Source organism: Puma concolor, chromosome B4 (assembly GCF_028749965.1).
Source record: "Puma concolor isolate L17-30 chromosome B4, mPumCon1.1.hap2, whole genome shotgun sequence".
Taxonomy (NCBI): domain Eukaryota; kingdom Metazoa; phylum Chordata; class Mammalia; order Carnivora; family Felidae; genus Puma; species Puma concolor.
Genome location: NC_141673.1, coordinates 77,845,078 through 77,867,411, shown reverse-complemented (window position 1 = coordinate 77,867,411; position 22,334 = coordinate 77,845,078). Strand labels below are relative to the sequence as shown.

At 40.1% G+C, this 22,334-nt stretch overlaps 2 protein-coding genes across 10 annotated transcripts in view; one reads left to right on the top strand and one right to left on the bottom strand.

The window, feature by feature from the left end:
- Nucleotides 1-1,917, top strand: part of DNM1L (dynamin 1L) — a 49,741-nt gene extending 47,824 nt beyond the window's left edge. For all 9 annotated transcript variants that reach the window (XM_086713672.1, XM_025930628.2, XM_025930627.2 and 6 more), the window contains one exon: nt 104-1,917. In XM_086713672.1, the coding sequence (XP_086569798.1) occupies nt 104-160 (57 nt within the window). In that variant the 3' untranslated portion in view covers nt 161-1,917. The remainder of the gene's footprint in view (nt 1-103) is intronic.
- On the bottom strand, nt 1,171-22,081 carry YARS2 (tyrosyl-tRNA synthetase 2). The gene is made up of 5 exons (XM_025930735.2): nt 21,276-22,081; nt 20,312-20,479; nt 5,331-5,486; nt 4,876-5,046; nt 1,171-3,367 (listed from the first exon to the last, which is right to left on the bottom strand). The coding sequence occupies exons 1-5, from the start codon at nt 22,052-22,054 to the stop codon at nt 3,208-3,210; spliced, it is 1,434 nt and encodes a 477-aa protein (XP_025786520.1). The 5' UTR covers nt 22,055-22,081; the 3' UTR covers nt 1,171-3,207.
- Nucleotides 22,082-22,334: the final 253 nt, after the last annotated feature.

Below are 22,334 nucleotides of genomic sequence, written 5' to 3'. Positions count from 1 at the left end.
CTAGTTGTATAGATCTGCCACATATAAAGGGGAGAGATTACTTCCTTTTTTGATATCATAACTCAATAAGCATCTATAATTTTTTTTATCTTTTTTAATGTAGGCATTACAAGGAGCCAGTCAAATAATTGCTGAAATCCGAGAGACTCATCTTTGGTGAAGAGAACTATATAACACTGAGACTTTGTTGACTCGAAATTTGCTAGTTACTGCCTACTTGAGTAGAATTTTATTTATGAACTCCTGTGTATTGCAATGGTATGAATCTGCTCATGTGAAGAGACTGGCTATAAACTGAAAATCGTACTCTGTATCACAGAACAAATCATACATTTAATCCAAATAATAAATGGCTGTTTCTAAAGTTGCCCCGTACATATAAAGTACACATAAAATACATCAAGTCTTTCTTGTGACAGTTTCATTTGAACTTAAAAAGAACTGTTCATGTTCTAGTCGTACAAGCAGTTTGCCTGTGGATAAGATGACCTGTGTAACCTGTGAGCAGTCTTAAAGCTGCTGCCATAGTCCTTGGAGAAGAACGCACGAAGACAACATTTCATACAACTATAATGCATGCACACTATAAACTGGTCTGGCTTTGAAAGGTGTGAGTTGACAAGTTACTCACAGTCACTGTAGTCCACCTATCCTTCGAGATCTACTTTTATTGAGCTTCTCTGCAACCTCTGATGGTGTTAGTAAGAAAGCTGAAGGCACAAGATCTGTAACACTGATGGTGATGTGCATGAGGTGTAGCTATTGCAGCCCTTCCACTTCCGGGTCCACGCTGCCCTAGTGCATTAAACATCTAAATTATCTTTGATTCTTTCTTAAACCTGCAAGCATGAATTCTACTTTCCTGCATTAAAAACAACCATCTAGACTTGATTTTCAAATATAATAGTAATTCCAATACATCTTTAAATTAGATCACTCATAACATGCTCTAAGATTCACTTGGAGGTGAGACTTAAAACCAAATACTGTGCTGGTCATCGAAGTATACGTCTCTATTAGTTGGTAACGGTTACTTTTGCTTCACACCAACGATACATTAGATTACAATAGATAGGAAAATACTGATGGAGCCTTATTATTTAAAGATAAACATCTGGACAGACACACCTAAAGGCTTTTTACTACTAAAATACATTCAGAGTTCTGGGGTGAGGTTTAGAACATACTCACATTTTATTAAAATTCCCCAGGTGATTCTTGGTATGAATTACATAATAAATTTTAAGATCTGGGTCAAAATCCTTAAGGCATCTAGCTCCATCTCTAAAAGATCATATCAGCAATACAGAATTTACTGAACATGTTAACATTTCTGTTACAACAGTTATGAAAGACTACTGGCAGGAACAACGTGTTGGTAACGTGAGCTTATGGTACCCACGTACTAGCAAACAACGGGCTCAGCAACTGATCTCAAACATAAAAAACCAGATTCAATCTTAATGGTACTACTTTGAATCTGTTCATAGTACCTTCTTGATAGAATACATACTACCTAAATGTTCATTAGCACACACTTTAAAATCACTCTGCCATTATTCAATATCAGTACAGCCATCCCTGATTTACTCACTTCAGATACATCAGATGACTACCATCCCAGTCTTGAGTTTGTAAGGGGGGAGAAACTTACAGTGTACCATTCCCCAGCATATCAAACATAATTTCAAATTGAAAACGTTACCTTTAAAACTGAGGTGATGGTAATGTACTTGCTGGCACTACACACCTTGTACAAGAAAAGCAGAGGCAAGGACGGTACGTAAAGTTTCAGAAACCCTTCATTTATTGGCTCAAACTGAGTGAAGCTCTGAAATGTGGCGATGATCTCTGACATTTACCACGGACGCCTGTATGTTCTTGCTATGTAAATAAAATTGCTGGTACGAAATGACATTCAAGTTTTGTCAATAAGTCAATTCTTCCTAACTTTGCTCCCAGGGAAAAATTTAGATCTACTAGCTTTTTAACATATAAATCTAATTGGAACATAAGACAGCTTATGCTACATGAAAAGTTTTACAACTTTTTTCCTATGCAATCTCACAATTCACAAAGCTACGATTACATCTCCATTTTTACATATCACGCTAGTGATTTGTTTCAAGTATCCCAGGTAGCAAATGGCTAGAATTTGAACACTAAAGCCATGCTTTGCTGCCTGTAAGGTTTTCAAGAAGGAACCGGATTGTGAACCATTTGTATTTATGTTTCACTTGGTCCTCAGGGAAACAGGGATGATAACTACCTTGATTTTTCACATGTAGAAACAGTTCTGAGAATTGACTTGCCTAATGTATGTACAGCTTAACTAGGTCTTGTTCTAAATCCTTTAAGTGTGACCTGAAGACTTCCCTTACCAGAAGAATTACTTTGATATTCTCATATGATGGGGTATTTGATACTATATTTGCCGCTATTTTCTCTCTAGTTACTTTTCAGTTTATCTCAAGTTGTAATCTGCTTGGGGACAGAAGCTGAAACTTAAGTTTCCAAATTTATAAAATATTGCTACCTTAGTAATCTGGCAAAACAAGGCTGTGAGTAAATTTATACTGAAACACAGGTAAGAGACTGGAAAACTGAACTGGAAACTTTCTCAAAAGTACTGGTTTTTGTTCTTTGAAAAGAAACTTTCTACTGTAATTTCTACTCCCAACTAGGGCTTTGTGTAATACTTTTCTTCTTAAGGAGAACTGTATTTGCTTCCTAAATGGCAAAAAAATTCAGAAATCTACAGTTTCCAATACCGTATTTCACATCTCTAATGTGACCACTGCGGATGCTGCTGGTGTTAGTAAGGTCAGGAAGATAGACACTTGGATATAAAAGTATCCAAGAGTCCTTATTCTGCCCTCTTTTTCACTGTTCTTCCTCATCTCTAAAAAGAGCGCAAGAAGGATACAATAGTTATTTCATGAAATAGGATTTTTAAAAGAGATTATCCTCGGCAATTATGGTTTTCTATGGTAGTCCTTAATACCTGCAGATCAGGAAACAAAATACCCCACCATTGCACATTAATCAACCTATACAAATAATGAAATTACTCACACTCTGAGGCCTAAAGTATACTCCATTCTCTGTTGTTTGGCTTGTGTGAACGAAAGTATAAGTTCTGGAGCCAACCTTTGGTACATCTTGAGAATGAGATGGATACGTCTGAACCACCAGAAGGATTTTTCATCATAGCTGAAGCCATTTTATAATGTAGAAATTCCTTTTTCCTATTTTAAGTAGTGAAAGTCCATTCTTAAGAATATGTTGTCCAACGACTAAAACACTCTCAGGATTTGTTACTTGTCTGTGATTTATACTGACTCCACCTTCTGTTATCATCCGATACCTAAAAATAACAGTATTTTAGTTAATTAGATAAATCCATCACCACTCACCTCTCCCAATGATATTTCATTTATATTTCAGAGGCTGTCCAACTAAAACCACTTAGCACTGAATTGTTACCTTTATGTTCACTCTAGATATCTGCCCCCCTTAAATGCTCTTCTAAAGGAGATTTAAGGCACAGTTTCTTACTTAGTAGAGAAAAAGCTGGGATATCCCACAGCTCTATATAGAACTATTCAGTTGGTAGTGATTTAAAAATGAGTAACAGAATCACTTTCTCAAGCCAATTCCCCCCCTCCCCACACTTTGAGTAGGGGCTTACAGAAAAGAAGCCTCCCGACAGAAAAAGGGCAATGCTGCTTTTAATGAGCTTCCATGAGCTACAAGTCACAACTATATATGCTATTACAAAAACCTTTAGAAAACTTGCTTATGAAACTGGAAGAACCTTGGAAATTCTGAGACTATGCAAATAATAGCACATTTTGTTAAAATGTTAAAAAGCAGAACTTTTTTAGAAAAGTGAAATGGGCTGATTTCAGAAATGGAAAATCAGTAGCTTATCTAATTCCAGTTTAGCAACAATTTTTTGATGGCATATGTAAATAGGTTTTACTCACATTATTTATGGCCCAGTTCATTCAATAAACATTCATAGAGCCTTTACTACTGAAAACTAGTGGGGTAATCCAGACAAATAAATAATTACACTGATTAAATGCTATAAAGCCCCAGGAAAGGTTGCTCTAGGAGCACACTGGGTGCGTGGGGGTTGGAAATTTTCCTGAAAGAAGAGACATGTAAACTGGAGAGTAGCAGTAAATTTCACAAACGGTGAGGAAACATGGGGAGTAGCTAGAAAGCAGTGAACTCTGAGAAGATAAGAGGTCTAGAGTATGAAAGGCCTTGGAAGTCCTTGTGAAAGGCAAATGTTCATTTTCTCTTAACGTGTTACCAAATGAAAAAAAATGCTACAACCCATGGTTTTATAAAATTACAGTAAAACATCTGTTTAAGGACAAATTTCTTTCTCTTAGGAAGTGTTATTTTGGGCTATTTGCTACAGTTTACAGATCAATTTCTACATTGTGTTTAAATGTACAAGCCAATCTTACTCAGCTTATACAATGTAAACAAATGTCAGTGTTACTTAAGAACTCTGTCAGAATCAGATACGGTGTCATCTTTAGTGGTACAATTTCCAGTATCAGTAAATAAACCACTAGAAAAGTTCAGTAACTGGTCCCTTAAACAGAGTCCTTTCCATGCTGAGGAGAAACTGAGTTAGACTTAAGGAGAGACGGTATAGTAGTACCAGATTTTATAGAAAATTTAAAGGATTTTCGACAATAAGTACTCAGTTTTCACTTTATTCTGGGATTAACTTCTGCCAGAAATGAGACCCCATTGAAGCATTATCAGGAAAACACCTTCTGGAAACACATGCTGTGAACTGTAACATTTACTGCCGAATTAACTGTGGATCTAAAAGTTAAATAATCTTACCCTCGGGGACCATCTGGAATGGCATTTGCTTTGCGGCATGTATCTAGGACACTTGTTCCTGGGTCAAGAACTAGTTCAGAAAACGAAGCTTCTTTAAACAGCTCTTTTAGCTCTTGGTCAGACATGACCTCCAGTGCGTCTATGCTACTATGGTAAAGGGCTTGAGTACACCTGAAATACACATTGAGAACCACATCACGTGAGCGCCTATCCAGACACATGGGCTAGTACCCAGTAACCAATTATGGAGTGCCCATTATGTTCCACACTGAAAGGTTTTGAAACAGCAACGTTTATCTTACATAATTTACACTTAATTCAAGGTGATCTTTCTTTCCAACAGAAGCTATTCTACAGTACAATTCTTGTTAGTGGTAAATAACAACCCTAATGAATTTTCTCAAGTCTACTAATTACATTAACTTTATCCACTTTTAGTTATTCTAAAAGGCCACCTTTTAGCAGAAGCCAGCCCTTCTTGTCCATGAACAAGCTTTGTAACTTCTGCAGCAAGTCGTTTTTGAGGACCCCGCTTTTCTGGCTCTTTCTCATGCAGCTGCATTATGTGGTCAATCTCTGGAAGGGGCAGAAAAGTGAAGAGCTTCAGGTACCTTTGGGGCAAAAAATACAGTGTTAGGTATATATAAATAACATATCTAATTTTTATCTCCAACTCCCTTACCCTTTAAAAATCATCCTGCCTACTTTTAAATTCATTCATTCATTCATTGAGAGAGAGAAGCATAGCTTCTCGGCCTCTTGGCTAAGATCAAGTGAGAGAGAGAAGCAGGTGGTAGAGGGAGGGAGAGAGAATCCCAATAGGCTCCGCACCGTCAGCACAGAACCCAACGCGGGGCTCGATCCCATGACCCTGAGATCGTGACCTGAGCCGAAGTGAGGACACAGATGCTTAACCAACTGAACCACCCAGGTGCCCCTTTAAATTTATTTTCAATTATGAAAAATAAACATGAAGAAAAGTACCCAAAAAAGACACCCGTGCACATACCACCCACACTGAGGATGTTACTATTTTGCCATCTTTGTTCCAGACCTTTCTTGTTGAAAAAGAAAAGTACAGCTCTAGATCCCAGCACTACCATATTCCCCTCCTCGCCCACAGAGAGAAGCTAATCTAAATTTGTGCCCATCCTCCCTAGGGATGTTTTAGTACTTTTATGTATATGTGCCCATAAATAAAAAATTTGTAACTTCCTGACATACTATTTTGTGTATCCTCTTTTTAAAATAAAACACATAGAAAGACATAGAAAAGTATGCAAATCACATAGTTTAATGAATCAGAAAGCAAACATCTACCATCACCTGCCTAGAAATACATCATTGCCTTCACCCACCGAAGCCCAAATTTATCACATCCTCTTCCTCTCCAAATTAACCACTCCTTCGCCTTTCAAAATCATCACTTATTTTTCTTTATACTTTTACCATTTCAGTACCCCTCCGTAAACAGCTTCACTTTGTTTTGCCTGTTTTCAGGCTTTATATAAACGGAATCACACAGAATACATTTTTGTGTTTGGCTTTTCTGCAGATTATGTTCAGTAAGAGGCTCATCCATGTTGTTGGGTGAACAGCTATCACGTACAGCATTCTGTGCTGTGACTGTTTCCACGATATATTTATTTATTCTGTGTTGTTTCTACTCTTGGACAATTACTGATAATGCTGCTATGAATATTCCCATATATTTCTCTTGGTGCCTGTGTGCACTGATTTCTTTTGGGGACATACCCAGGAGAGGAACTGCTGGGTCACAGGTTATGTACAAATACAGGTTTAATAAGCAGAGACACGTATTTTTCCTAAGTAGTTCTGTAAGTGTAGCATCAGTACCTGACATTAACCCTCTGACAGCCAAGGCATGCATTTCAAAGCCCTCCACCTCAAATAAACATACTGCCAGCTGCATGCCACAGCTAGCAGCAAGTCAACTAGACAAAGCACCAGACTACTGACACGCATGAAGCTCCTCTTTTAGAAAGCTCTGGGTAACCTAGATAACTGGCTGCCTGAGTGATGCTGTTTCTCCCTTCCCACTTCCTAATTTCTGCTGTTTTAAATTTGCCAATAAAGAATGAACTCACAAAGTCCTTAGGCACTTCACCCTTCATCCCAATAATGCAGAGCCCCTGGACCACACTCTCTTCCTCTCTCTCTCTCTCCCTATCTGAGACCCCAGAATGCCACGGACCCTCCAGAACTTCTGAGTCATAAATCTTGTTTTTCGAAGTTCTCTGATGGTTGTGGCTGAGGTGCATCCTGCAATCGTAAGAACCCTTAAGGCAAGTCTAGCCACAAGACAAACTCACAAGAGGCACTCGGCTCAGGGAACCATCTCTAAGCGCAGCCACAAGTAGTCAGCCCAGGTGAGTGTCCCCAGGCATTTCTAACCGCTGGCACCACTATCAATAGTCTGAGAGCCAAACAATTGGTAGATGGTACAGTCAAGGGGACTGTGTGATGATAGCACTTGTAGTTAACCTACGGGAACGCGTTTAGCTTCAACTATCTTTTTTTTTTCTTCAAAGTTTATTTTTATTTGTTTTGAGAAAGAGAGAACGAGCAAGCAGGGGAGGGGCAGAGAGATACGGAGGCAGAATCCCAAGCAGTCTCTGCATCATCAGCGTAGACCTTAATGAGGGCTTGAACTCACAAACCATGAGATCCTGACCTGAGCCGAAATCAAGAGGTGGAGCCCAACAGACTGAGCCACCCATGAACCACCCCCAGCTTCAACCACCTTACTAACTGTGACTGGCTAACGCAGATGGTAACACCATTTGGGAAGGCAGCACCACTTGCTGGAGGTCTACTGCACTCTTCCGTGCTTCTGCATATTGCCTCTGCTGTGTGTTTCCTGTCACTGCTACCATAATAATTCACTCTCCAGTGCAATGTGATTTAGGCTATATGGACTAATGAGATGATAAGACCACTAATTATAAAGGCCTTTACTGACTACTAATGTACATGAGGGTCCTCCCTGCCTTGCGCCAAGGACAGCTAGTGAAGGCAGAGTGAATCCCAAGGCTGAGATTGCTGCCCAAGATGAGGCTTTGGGCTAATGGTACCGAGGAAAGGGTACTCCAGTAGATAAGGAGGAGTGAGAACTCCCCTAGTGACCACTGAGTGGTGGGTCACAGTGGGACTATGTGCCCTAACCCAGATACACAGAACAGCCTTGTAACAGGAAACCAATGGCACCATGAAAGGAGACATTCACTGAGGCTTGCTGTCCCCACATGGCCGCTACACTCACCATCACTTTGTCTCCCTAACCCCATGGGATATCATAAGTCCAGTCTCCGGTGTGATGTTGCTAAACAATTAATAGACAAACACAAATGTCCTGAACATCTTATGCCAGTGCCTCTTAAGACCCCAGAGGGGGTACATCAGCTCCAAATAAATGCAAAATTTATTTAACAGAGATGAAACCTTCCTGGGCATTGCTTAGTGCCACTAGGTACCAACATGCCAAGGCTCTGCTATTTGCACCAATAGGAAAGCCAGGGCTTTCCCAAAGGTCCCGTGTACACTGCGCTAGTGGAGGCAGATGCCAATCCTGGGGAGGGCAACTGGGACACCCTGGAAAGGAATGCAGCCACTTATGAAGTGGGCTCACAGGGACATTTTCCAGAAACTTTTTCTGGTAACAACACGTTAAGATCAACGTAATGAAGAAAATCAGAAAGTAACAATTAAGGCATCAGAAATTATGCCTTAACTGAAATTCTAACCTTAAAGACTTTGTGCAGCAGGAAGGATAGAAGGGAGCTAACTGGCTATTACAGGTTTGTGGCCTGTGATTGAGAACTGTTACTCATGGCTGAACTGCACAATGGGCCAGTCTCTCTGAAGACCCTAAAATCTATAATCTTCTCAGAGAACAGTCCAGTTACATGTCTGTTTCCTTTGAGATACCACATCCTGAGCCCCCTAGGCTTTCCTCCCCAAATGGGATAGAACAAAGCAACATGTCTCAGGGAGTGCCCCTGGTACCAAAGGAAAAGCTGACCTGGTTGTTGAGGCCACTGATGAGGATGAGGATGGGTAAAGGAAGATGGAGCCCCCAGAGCCACTGATATCTGTACCTACCCCCCCACCCTGGATATTTACTGCCTGGTGCTGTGCTCATCCGTTCCTGACAGAAATCACTAAAGCTAAGGCTCACAGTGAATGGGAAACATTAGACTAGGCCTGTCTCCTGTAGCAAAGTTGGCGTGGTCCCGTATGTTTATCATTTCAATGACCATAGTGACCCGAATGACACCCTCTTCATTTCTAAACCTGACAAGGCCTCAAGTGACCCCGAGTCCAGAGTATTACTCTATAAGGCGCTCCCCCTAACTACAGGGCAGTGCTACTAATTTTAATGGGACTGCTGAAACCATTTGAAAGGCACTGGGGGGCACGGGCATGGTTGCTAGACATGGAGGAGGTTACTATCCAGGTACCTGGACACTTCAGATCTATGCCCTTCTACCCCCGCTGCCCCCTTGAACAAATTTCCCTCAACAAAAAGGGCTCCCAACTCCAATAAATCCTCAACTTAATTTTGCCCTTTATGAAAACACACAGGTTAACCTCTTCTGGGAGTTACAAAATCTCAGTGTTCCTGGCCACTTAGTATCTAGACAGCCAGTCTCTAAACTCTAGATCCTAACACTAACATTCTCCCATCTATAGCCCCCTTCGGCCATCCACCCTCTTGCCACTCAGCTGCCATCCATCCTGACTTGAACCCAGTCTCTGCAACTGCCTCTGACCTCTTCTCTAAAACCCAGGGCTGGCAGCCACCTAAGCCTCTACTGCAGGGAGTTGGTGGCTCCCCAGGACTCATCATCCCACCTCCCAGAGACAGTGGCCCCTATACCACTCTGGTAGTCCCTGGGTCAATGAAAATGTCCCTAAGGGGGACTCTGTGAATGAAATGTTGCAAGAACCACAAAGTACCAAAGACATCACTACAAGCATGAAACCTACAGACATCACAATGACTCTAAACCTGTATCTTTCAATAATAACACTTTATATAAATGGACTAAATGCTCCAACAAAAAGACATAGGGTATCAGAATGGATAAAAAAAAAACAAGACCCATGTATTTGCTGTCTACAAGAGACTCATTTTAGACCTGAGGACACCTTCAGATTGAAAGTGAGGGGATGGAGAACTATCTATCATGCTACTGGAAGTCAAAAGAAAGCTGGAGTAGCCATACTTATATCAGACAAACTAGACTTTAAATTAAAGGCTGTAACAAGAGATGAAGAAGGGCATTATATAATAATTACAGGGTCGGGGCGCCTGGGTGGCGCAGTCGGTTAAGCGTCCGACTTCAGCCAGGTCACGATCTCGCGGTCCGCGAGTTCGAGCCCCGCGTCGGGCTCTGGGCTGATGGCTCGGAGCCTGGAGCCTGTTTCCGATTCTGTGTCTCCCTCTCTCTCTGCCCCTCCCCCGTTCATGCTCTGTCTCTCTCTGTCCCAAAAATAAATAAACGTTGAAAAAAAAAATTAAAAAAAATAATAATAATAATAATTACAGGGTCTATCCATCAGGAAGAGCTAACAATTATAAATGTCTATGCACCGAATACGGGAGTCCCCAAATATATAAAACAATCACAAACATAAGCAACCTTATTGATAAGAATGTGGTAATTGCAGGAGACTTTAATACTCCACTTACAACAATGGATAGATCATCTAGACAGAATCAACAAAGAAACAAGGGCCCTGAATGATACATTGGATCAGATGGACTTGACAGATATATTTAGAACTGTGCATCCCAAAGCAACTGAATATACTTTTTTCTCTAGTGCACATGGAACATTCTCCAAGGCAGATCACATACTGAGTCACAAAACAGCCCTTAATAAGTATAAAAGAACTGAGATCATACCATGCACACTTTCAGATCACAATGCTATGAAACTTGAAATCAAGCACAGGAAAAAGTCTGGAAAACCTCCAAAAACATGGAGGTTAAAGAGCATCCTACTAAAGAATGAACGGGTCAACCAGGCAATTAAAGAAATTAAAAGATATATAGAAACAAATGAAAATGAAAATACAACAATCCAAACCCTTTTGGATGCAGCAAAGGCAGTACTGAGAGGAAAATACATTGCAATCCAGGCCTACCTCAAGAAACAAGAAAAATCTCAAATACAGAATCTAACAGCACACCTAAAGGAACTAGAAGCAAAACAGCAAAGACACCCCAAACCCAGCAGAAGAAGAGAAATAATGAAGATCAGAGCATAAATAAACAATTTAGAATCTAAAAAAACAGAGCAGATGAAACCAAGAGTTGGTTTTTTGAAAAAATAAAATTGATAAACCTCTAGCCATGCTTCTCAAAAAGAAAACGGAGAGTACCCAAATAGATAAAATCACAAATGAAAATGGAATTATTACAACCAATCCCTCAGAAATACAAGCAATTATCAGGGAATACTATGACAAATTATATGCCAACAAACTGGACAACCTGGAAGAAATGGACAAAGACCCTAAGCACCCAGAGACTTCCAAAACTCAAACAGGAAGAAACAGAAAATTTGAACAGACCCATAACCAGTGAAGAAATTGAATCAGTTATCAAAAATCTCCCAACAAATACAAGTCCAGGACCAGACGGCTTCCCTGGAGAATTCCACCAGACATTTAAAGCAGAGTTAATACCTATCCTTCTCAAGCTGTTCCAAAAAATAGAAAGGGAAGGAAAACTTACAGACTCATTCTATGAAGCCAGCATCACTTTGATTCCTAAACCAGACAGAGACCCAGCAAAAAAAGAGAACTACAGGCCAATATCCCTGATGAATATGGATGCAAAAATTCTCAACAAGATACTGGCAAATCGAATTCAAAAGCATATAAAAAGAATCATTCACCATGATCAGGTGGGATTCATTTCTGGGCTGCAGGGCTGGTTCAATATTTGCAAATCAATCAATGTGATACATCACATTAATAATAAAAGAAAAGAACCATAAGATCCTGTCCATCGATGCAGAAAAAGCCTTTAACAAAATTCAGCATCCTTTCTTAATAAGAACCCTCGAGAAAGTCGGGATAGAAGGAACATATTTAACATCATAAAAGCCATTTATGAAAAGCCCACAGCTAATACCATCCTCAATGGGAAAAACTGAGAGCTTTCCCTGTGAGATCAGGAACACGACAGGGATGTCCACTCTCATTGCTGTTGTTTCACATAGTGTTGGAAGTTCTAGCATCAGCAATCAGACAACAAAAGGAAATCAAAGGCATCAAAACTGGCAAAGACGAAGTCAAGCTTTCACTTTTTGCAGATCACATGACATTCTACATGGAAAGCCCGAAAGACTCCACCAAAAGTCTGCTAGAACTGATACATGAATTCAGCAAAATTGCACGATACAACATTAATGTACAGAAATCAGTTGCATTTTTATACACCAATAATGAAGCAACAGAAAGACAAATAAGGAACTGATCCCATTCACAATTGCACCAAGAAGCATAAAATACCTCGGAATAAACCTAACCAAAGACGTAAAAGATCTGTATACTGAAAACTATAGAAAACTTAAGAAAGAAATTGAAGAAGACACAAAGAAATGGAAAAACATTCCATGCTCATGCGTTGCAAGAATAAATATTGTCAAAATGTCAATACTACCCAAAGCAATCTACACATTCAATGCAATCCCAATCAAAATTGCACCAGCATTCTTCTCGAAGCTAGAACAAGCAATCCTAAAATTCATATGGAACCACAAAAGGCCCCGAATAGCCAAAGTAATTTTGAAGAAGAAGACCAAAGCGGGAAGCATCACAATCCCAGACTTAGCCTCTACTACAAAGCTGTAATCATCAAGACAGTATGGTATTGGCACAAAAACAAACACATAGACCAATGGAATAGAGACTCCAGATTTGGACCCACAAATGTACGGCCAACTAATCTTTGACAAAGCAGGAAAGAATATCCAATGGAAAAAAAGAGAGTCTCTTTAACAAATGGTGCCGGGAGAACTGGACAGCAATATGCAGAAGGTTGAAACTAGACCACTTTCTCACACCATTCACAAAAATAAACTCAAAATGGATGAAGGACCTGAATGTGAGACAGGAAAGCATCAAAACCCTAGAGGAGAAAACAGAAAAAAACCTCTCTGACCTCTGCCGGAACAATTTCTTACTTGGTACATCTCCAAAGGCAAGGGAATCAAAAGCAAAAATGAACTATTGGGACCTCATCAATATAAAAAGCTTCTGCACTGCAAAGGAAACAATCAACAGAACTAAAAGGCAACTGACAGAATGGGAAAAGATATTTGCAAATGACATATCGGACAAAGGGCTAGTATCCAAAATCTATAAAGAAGTCACCAAACTCCACACCCGAAAAACAAATAATCCAGTGAAGAAACGGGCAGAAGATATAAATAGACACTTCTCTAAAGAAGACATCCAGATGGCCAACAGGCAGATGAAAAGATGTTCAATGTCACTGCTCATCAGGGAAATACAAATCAAAACTACACTGAGATTCCACCTCACGCTGGTCAGAGTGGCTAAAATAGACAAATCAGGAGACTATAGATGCTGGAGAGGATGTGGAGAAACAGGAACGCTCTTGCACGTTGGTGGGAATGCAAACTGGTGCAGCTGCTCTGGAAAACAGTGTGGAGGTTCCTCAAAAAATTAAAAATAGAACTGCCCAATCCCAGCAATAGCACTGCTAGGAATTTACCCAATGGATACAGGACTGCTGATTCATAGGGGCACATGTACCCCAATGTTTACAGCACCACTTTCAACAATAGCCAAATTATGGAAAGAGCCTAAATGTCCATCAACTGACGAATGGATAAAAAAGATGTGGTTTATATATACAATGGAATACTACTTGGCAATGAGAAAGAATGAAATCTGGCCATTTGTAGCAACGTGGATGGAACTGGAGAGTGTTATGCTAAGTGAAATAAGTCAGGCAGAGAAAGACAGACACCATATGTTTTCACCCGTAAGTCGATCTTGAGAAACTAACAGAAGACGGGGGAAGGGGGAAAAAAGTTACAAAGAGGGAAGGAGGCACACCATAAGAGGCTCTTAAATACTGAGAACAAACTGAGGGTTGATGTGGGGTGGGGGGGGGGAAGTGGGTGATGGGCATTGAGGAGGGCACCTGGTGGGATGAGCACTGGGTGTTGTATGGAAATCAGTTTGACAATAAATTATATAAAATAAATATTTGGTAAAATTAAAAAAAAATGTCTGATTAGACATCAAGGCCCAAGTCACTGTTATTACAGACAATCTTTCTGTAAATTCTTAAAAGAGAATTGCCAGTAAAACAATCAAAGGTGTACAAATCCATTCAGATGTAACTAACTACAGGGGCCATTTACTTCAAATGGCTCCTTCTGGTGGTGGCCTCCTTGGCCCTTTCCCTCCCTACTATAGGCATGGATGCATTGACACAATGCCATGCAACATCGAACAGGCCCAAGTTCTTGGCATTCCTGGTGGAATTTACCACGTGGATGCCAGTGACTCTTCCTCCTGTGGGCAAGATGGTAAACACCCCCTAATGCCAATTTAAACAGGTCATTAAAAGCTTATAACCTGTTATTAAAGATACTGAGATGGAGTCTCCTCGTTCAATAGTCACATTTGGTTGGTATGTAAGTCAGCCTATAATGAATGGTATCTCACCATTTACCTTCAAAACCTCAACGCTCAGATTTCCCCAATTAAGCTATAATTCCTAGTAATACAGACTTAATTGAGAACACATACCTCTGACACAACAAGCATACTAACATTCACATTATATGGATTCAAAAAAAAAACAGAGAGAAAGGGAGAAAACTTATTTGAAGACATAATAGCCGAAAATTTCCCTAACCTGGGGTAGGAAACAGACATCTGAATCCAGGAAACACAGACAGCCCCAAATAAGATGAACCCAAAGAAGTCCATATCAAGACACATTGATAATTAAAATGTCAAAAACTAAAAGGACAGAATCTTAACAGTGGGAAGAGAAAAGCAAACAGTGATGTACAAGGCAACTCCCAGAAGGCTATCAACTGATTTTTCAGCAGAAACTGCAGGCTCCAGAGGGAGCACACAGTATATTCAAAATGATGAAAGGAGATAAACTACAACTAAGAATACTCTACCCAGCAAGGTTATCATTCAGAACTGAAGGAGGGGTAAAGAATTCCGCACATAAACAAAAGTTAAAGGTATTCGTCACCACTAAACCAGCATTACAAGAATGTTCAAGGGACTTTTGTAAGTGGGAAAGAAGAGGCCATAACTAAAACTTAGAATAATTATGACAATTTCAATGGTGAAAGCAAATATATAGTAAAGGTAACAGATCAATCACAAAGCTATTGCGAAGGTTCAAAGACAAGAGCAGTAAAATCAATTGTATCTACAATAATTGGTTAAGCAGTACAAAAAATAAAAACATACAAATACATAAAATGTGGAGGAGGTGAATAAAAATGTAATGCTTTCTAAACATGTTCAGGAGCACCTGGTTGGCTCAGTGAAGCATCCAAGTTCAGCTCAGGTCATCATCTTGTGTTTGTGGATTTGAGATCCACATTGGGCTCTGTGCTGACAGCTCAGAACCTGGAGCCTGCTTTGGATTCTGTGTCTCCCTCTCTCTGCTCCTCCCCTACTTGTGCTCTCTCTCAAAAAATTAAAACATTAAAAATAATAGTAAGTGCGTTCAAAGTTAAGTGACTATCAACTTAAAACAGACTGCTATATATGTAGGGTGTTAAATATGAACCTCATGGTAACCACAAACCTTTGAAAAGAGAATACATACGGAAAAAAATAAAAAGAACTCAAGCATAACACTAAAGAAAGTTATGAAATCACAAGGGAAGAGAGCAAGAAAGGAAGGGACAGAAGAACTACAAAAACAATCAAACAACAAAATGGCAATTAAGTATATAACTATCAATAATTACTTTAAATGTTAAGGGTCTATATGCTCCAATCAAAAAACACAGGCTGACTGAATGGATAAAAACCCCAAGACACATCTACGTGCTGTCTACGAGACACTCATTCTGACCTAAAGACACAAAATGAAAACGAAGAGATGGAGACAAGTATTCCATCAAAATGGAAACAAACAAAAAGTCACGGCGTTAGTACTTATATCAGACAAAATAGACTTTAAAACAAGGACTATAACAAGAGAAAAGAGCATTAACATAATGATAAAGGGATCAATCCAACAAAGATAGAACAATCATAAGTTTCTATGCGCCAAAAATGGTAGCACCTAAGTATGTAAAGCAAATATTAATGGACATAAAAGGGAGAAATCAATAATACGATAATAGAATGGGACTTTAACACCCCACTTACATCCAAGGATAGGTCATCCAGGCAGAAAAATCAAGGAACCAGTGGTTCTGAACAACATAACAGACCAGATGGACTTAACAGATACACAGAATATCCCATCCCAACAAAAGAATACACATTCTTGGGGCACCTGGGTGGCTCAGTCAGTTAAGCGTCTGGCTTCGGCTCAGGTGATGATCTCACGGTCTGTGAGTTCGAGCCCCGTGTCAGGCTCTGTGCTGACAGCTCAGAGCCTGGAGCCTGTTTCAGATTCTGTGTCTCCCTCTTTCTCTCTCCTCCCCCGCTCATGCTCTGTCTCACTCTTCTCAAAAATAAATAAACATTAAAAAAAAAAAAAGAATACACATTCTTTTCAAGTGCACATGGAACATTGTCTATGATAGGTCATATGTTAAGCCACAAAACAAGTCTCAATAAATTTATGAAAACTGAAATCATATCAAACCTCTTTTAGGTGTGAAACTAGAAATCAATTACAAAAAAAAATTGTGAAAAAACACAAACACGTGGAGGCTGAATAACATGTTACTAAATAACCAATGTGTCAACAAAGAAATCAGAGAGGAAATTTAAAAATACCTGGAAACAAATATAATGGAAGCATGATGTTCCAAAATCTCTGGGACATAGCAAAAGCAGTTCTAAGAGCAATACAGACCTCTCTCAAGAAACCAGAAAAATATCAATCTAAGCTTACAACCAAAGGAATTAGAAAAAGAACAAAGTCCAAAGTTAGCAGAAGCAAAGAAATAATAAAGATACAGCAAATAAATGAAAAGCGACTTAAAAAAACATGAAAAGATAAGTGAAACCAAAACCTGGTTCTTTGAAAAGATAAACAAAACTGATAAACCTTTTGCCAAATTCATCAAGTAAAAAAGAGGACTCAAATACATAAAATCAGCAATGAGAAAAGATATGAATGACACCACAGAAATACAAAGGATTATAAGAGACTACCAAGCTTAGGGGTGCTGGCTGGCTCAGTCAGTAGACCATGCATCTCTCTCTCTCTCTCTTTAATTGTTTTTATTTATTTTTGAGAGAGAGAGAGAGAGAGAGAGAGAGAATGAATGAATGAATGAGTGAGTGTGGGAGGGACAGAGAGGGAGACACACAATCTGAAGCAGGCTTTAGGCTCTGAGCTGTCAGCACAGAGCCTAATGTGGGTCTTGAACTTATGAACCACGAGATCATGACCTGAGCTGAAGTCGGATGCTTAACCAACTGAGCCACCCAGGTGACCCTAAAGCATGCAACTCTTGATCTTGGGGTTGTGGGTTCAAGCCCCACGCTGGGTGTAGAGATTACTTAAAAGACTACCATGCTCAACCAAGGAGGTTAAAGTCTTGTACTGTGAAAACTATAAAACACTGATGAAAGAAACTGAGTATCACACAAACAATGGAAAGATAGTCTATGGTCAAGGAAAGAATTCATATCATTAAAATGTCCACCTACGCAAAGCAAACTATAGATTCAATGCTATCCCTCTCAAAATACCAACAGCATTTTTAACAGAACTAGAGCAAATAATCCTCAAATTTGTATGGAACCACAAAAGACCCAGAATCACCAAAATAATCAGGAGAAAGAATAACAAAGCTGGAGGTATCACACTTTCAGATTTCAAAATACATTACAAAGCCAGAGTAATCAAACAGAATGAAGTACTGGCAGAAAAATAGACACATAGATCAAGAGAAGAGAATAGAAAGCCCAGAAATAAACCCACACTTATATGGTCAGTGAATCTATGACACTAGGAGGCAAGACAATACGATGGAGAAAATAAAGTCTCTTCAACAAATGGTGCTAGGAAAACTGGACAGCTACATGCAAAAGTATGAAACTGGACCACTTTCTTACAACATACATAAAAATAAACTCAAAACGGATTAAAGACCTAAATTTGAGACCTGAAACTATGAAACTCCTAGAAGAAAACATAGGCAGTAATCTGACATAGGCCTTAGCATTTTTTTTCTAGACATTTTCTAGAAATTAGACATTTTGCTAGATATGTCTCCTCAGACAAGGGAAACAAAGTAAAAATAAACTATTGATACTACACCAAAATAGAAAGCTTTCACACAGAGAAGGAAACCATCAACAAAATGACTTACTGACTGGAAGAAGACACTTGCAAACGATAGATCAACAAGATCCAAGATATATAAAGAACTCATACAAGTCAACACCAATAATAATCCAATTTAAAAATTAGCAGAGGACCTGACATTTTTCCAAAGACAAACCGATGGTCCAATATAACAAGATGCTCAACATCACTAATCCTAAGGGAAATGGAAATCAAGACCACAATGAGGGACCACCTTAGACCTGTCAGAATAGCTAGTACTTCTAGTACATGTAACTGGTATTCTACTCTTAATGGTGCCTTTTGGAGAACTGTAGATCTCAATTTTAATTGTCTAATTTACCAATCTAATTTACCAATCTTTTTCTTTGTATCACATAAGAATCTTTCTCTATCCCAGTTATGAAGAGATTTTCCTATTTATGCTATGAACACATGATTTAGCTTTAGTTACAGATTACGTTGACAATCCACCTGGAATTGATTTTTGTATACAGTGTGAGGTTAAGTTTCACCATTTTCCTCAAATAAGGCATCTAATTATCCAAGTGATATATATTGAAAATATAGGGGCGCCTGGGTGGTGCAGTCGGTTAAGCGTCCGACTTCAGCCAGGTCACGATCTCGTGGTCCGTGAGTTCGAGCCCCGCGTCAGGCTCTGGGCTGATGGCTCTGAGCCTGGAGCCTGTTTCCGATTCTGTGTCTCCCTCTCTCTCTGCCCCTCCCCCGTTCATGCTCTGTCTCTCTCTGTCCCAAAAATAAATAAACGTTGAAAAAAAAAATTAAAAAAAAAAAAAAGAAAATATAGTCTTGGGGCACCTGAGTTGCTCAGTCAGTCAAGCGTCTGACTTTTGGCTCAGGTCATGATCTCATCGTTGATGAGTTCGAGCCCCGCCTTGGGTTCTGTACTGACAGCTCAGAGCCTAGAGCCTGCCTCCGATTCTGTGTCTCCCTTTCCTTCTGCCCCTTCCCCGCTCATAGCTGTCTGTCTCTCAAAAATAAATAAACATTAAAAAAAATTAAAAAAAAAAAAGAAAGAAAGAAAAGATGGTCTTATCCCACTGTTCTGCAGCGCCACAGACATTAAGTGACCATAGATGCTGGAGTCTATCTGGATTCTCTAATCTTTTCCATTCGTCTCTCACTTACTCTTACATTTAAGCTTGTGCTTTAAAATCCAAACATTATTATTAGAATTAATAAGAGTTTAGCAGAGTTGCTGGGCACACAGTTAATACACAGAAATTCATTCTATTTTTATACATCAGAGCCAAGTAGAAAATGAAATATTTAAAAAGATGTCAGTTCTTGACACATCAAAACTCTAAACTGTATCATCAAATATGTTGAAAACAAACCTGAAGGAAAAAAAATCTTAATTATTGTAGTTCATTATAAAACATTTTTCAGTCTGGAAAAATCATTTTTGGTAAAATTCACCTTTTCTTTGTTGCAGGTATATTTTTATCATCAATTACATTCTTTGAAGGGTTTAAGATAATGTGAATGAATTAACGAGAAAATCATTTTTAAAAAAGGATCTTCAAAGTGTGTACTACGTTATGGTAAAGAAAAGAAACTTTAGAGATAAGCGTAAAATAAGGTTTAGTCAAGGTGACCATAAAAGGAGTGAAAAAACCAGACTATGCAACTGATAACATCCTAAGTACTTACTAGAGGTATATCAAAACTTGACTCTAAGTTTTTCAGGAGTCACGATAGTTCTCTGCTTTAACGAACAAAAAACTTGTTTAGAACAGTTAAAATTGCAATGTTCTGTGTCTTAAGTAGAATCTAAGTGAAAACAAAACACAAAAAACTATAAAAGGCACACAAAGATTCAATGGCTAAAATTATACCATGAGCTTAATATACTTAATTGTTCTCAGCACACTATTAAGAACTCACCTTTCTACCAAATCATCCTGCTGCCTGACAAAGAATTGATAAAATTCAAACGGAGAGGTCTTATCTCTGTTTAGCCACACAGCATTACCAGCAGACTTTCCCAATTTTGCTCCTGTTGTACTTGTAATTAGAGGAACAGTGATTCCAAACACGTCTTCTCCAGTCAACCTAAGCATAAAGGAAAACTTCATTATGCGCTTCAGTCACAAGTGTTGGTAGGTTTTGCTAATCGTTCTTCAGATTTCATTCTGGTCTCTTGCTCTGAGAAAACTTCCTTTACCTTCTAAATCTGAATGTTTGTCCCTTGTTTTCAGAGCACTCACTGTTTTGGCATTTGTCATTCTCAACTACAATGGAATCAGTGACTCTGGGGGAGTTTCTGTATAACTAGGGCCTCAAAACTTTAAAGGCCCAAGAAAACAAGGAAAGAAAACTGAGTAAGGAGTCAGGTAGAGACACTAAGGATGCTTTAAGGGATTTTAAAAATGAGTAGCACATGGGCTAGGCTAGAACTACAGAGTTCATCTCCCTTAAGAAAATGTCATTAAAATCTACATTATTTGCCAAACATTTGGAGTTGAAAAACAATTTTTTTGCGATGCCAACCAAAAACTAATACTAGCTTCATGGAAGGTGCAGCTAAAGCAGAAACTACTCACCGAGGCACAATCCCATTCAAGTATAAACAAAGGAAAGCAGTTTCTCAATTCAGTAACACAGAATCCTGGCTGGTGGTGTATTTCCTGCAGAGTTCTAGAATATGTTCCATACCTAATACCATTAATCCAGCCCGTTAGTTCTCATTATCAGCCTGTCACATCGACACCATTTCTGACTCTTAACGGGGAGAAAACCAAAAAGGACTTGAAAAGGGCGTCACTACCCAATCCCAATAGTGAATCGTAGGATATTCGGGTGTAAATTATTTGGTCACACGATTTCTCCTGGGTCTAAAGGCGCTTACTTGTGGATAAACTCGTATCCGGACATGATATTGCCCAATTGATCAGATCCACCCAGCTGGACCCGGCATCCATAATGTTGGAACAGATAGTAGAAATCATAAGCCTGGAGCACCTGGTAAAAAAACTCGGCCAAGCTCATGCCCTCGGGACTCTTGAGTCGGGTCTGGACGCTCAACCGGCTCAGGAGCGTCCCCATGCGGAAGTGGCCGCCTACGGCGGATAGGAAGTCCACCAGGTGCTGCTTCTGGTACCAGGCTGAATTATCCAGTACCGTGAAGCTTCCCCAAGGCCGCCCATCCGCGAAGAGCTGCTGGTGATTAGCACCCATGGCCAGGAGGCCTTGGCGCAGGGCGCGCGCATTGCTTCGCACGCGTTCTGCGCCCAGGGCCTCGCGCTCCTTGGTGCGGCCGCTCGGATCTCCCAGGCGCGCGGTGGCACCTCCCACCAGCGCAATCACGTTGTGGCCTGCTCGCTGGAAGTGAAACAGGCCCAGAAGAGCTAGCAGGTGCCCCACATGAAGCGAGTCGGCCGTGGGGTCGAAACCGCAGTAGATGGTCTGGGGAAAGTTGCCCGTTCCTCGGTCGAAAAGCTCTGGGAGCTCTATCTTCGTACCCCTCTCGGGGAAGAACTCCTTGAACAGACCTCGAGCCTTTTGCACCGCCAGCAGCCCCTGAGCGCCCGAATGGGCCTCACGCAGTCCCAGGAACAAGACTCCTGACGTGCCTAGGCTCCCAAACCACCTGGCCCGGGAAAAGCACCGGAACATGGGGGCCGCCATCTTGACACCGGCACGATGCGAATGCTGGGATTTTGGAGCCCTTGCCACACCCCCAGTGTCAGACTCCCATTATTACTACGGAAATTGCTTCCGTGTTTTTCTGCGCATGAGCGGGTGGGGCGAGCCGGTCACTTAGCTACGGAGCTTGAGTTCTCAGCAGTCATTGGAGTTCTGACGACGTAAACGGGGGTTCTCCTTAGCTTGCAGTGTAACTTCGCTAATACTTAATTTCCTCATTCGTGCCGCAGGTGTGCCTGTGATAATAGTTCCTACTTCAAAG

What these genes read in the sequence shown, in the direction of transcription:
- YARS2 (XM_025930735.2), bottom strand. Translation starts at nt 22,054, where the DNA reads ATGGCGGCCCCCATGTTCCGGTGCTTTTCCCGGGCCAGGTGGTTTGGG. An exon ending in GGATACGAGTTTATCCACAA is followed by an intron (nt 20,480 to 21,275) that starts GTAAGCGCCTTT and finishes CTTTATGCTTAG; the next exon opens with GTTGACTGGAGAAGACGTGT. An exon ending in CAGGATGATTTGGTAGAAAG is followed by an intron (nt 5,487 to 20,311) that starts GTGAGTTCTTAA and finishes TTTGCCCCAAAG; the next exon opens with GTACCTGAAGCTCTTCACTT.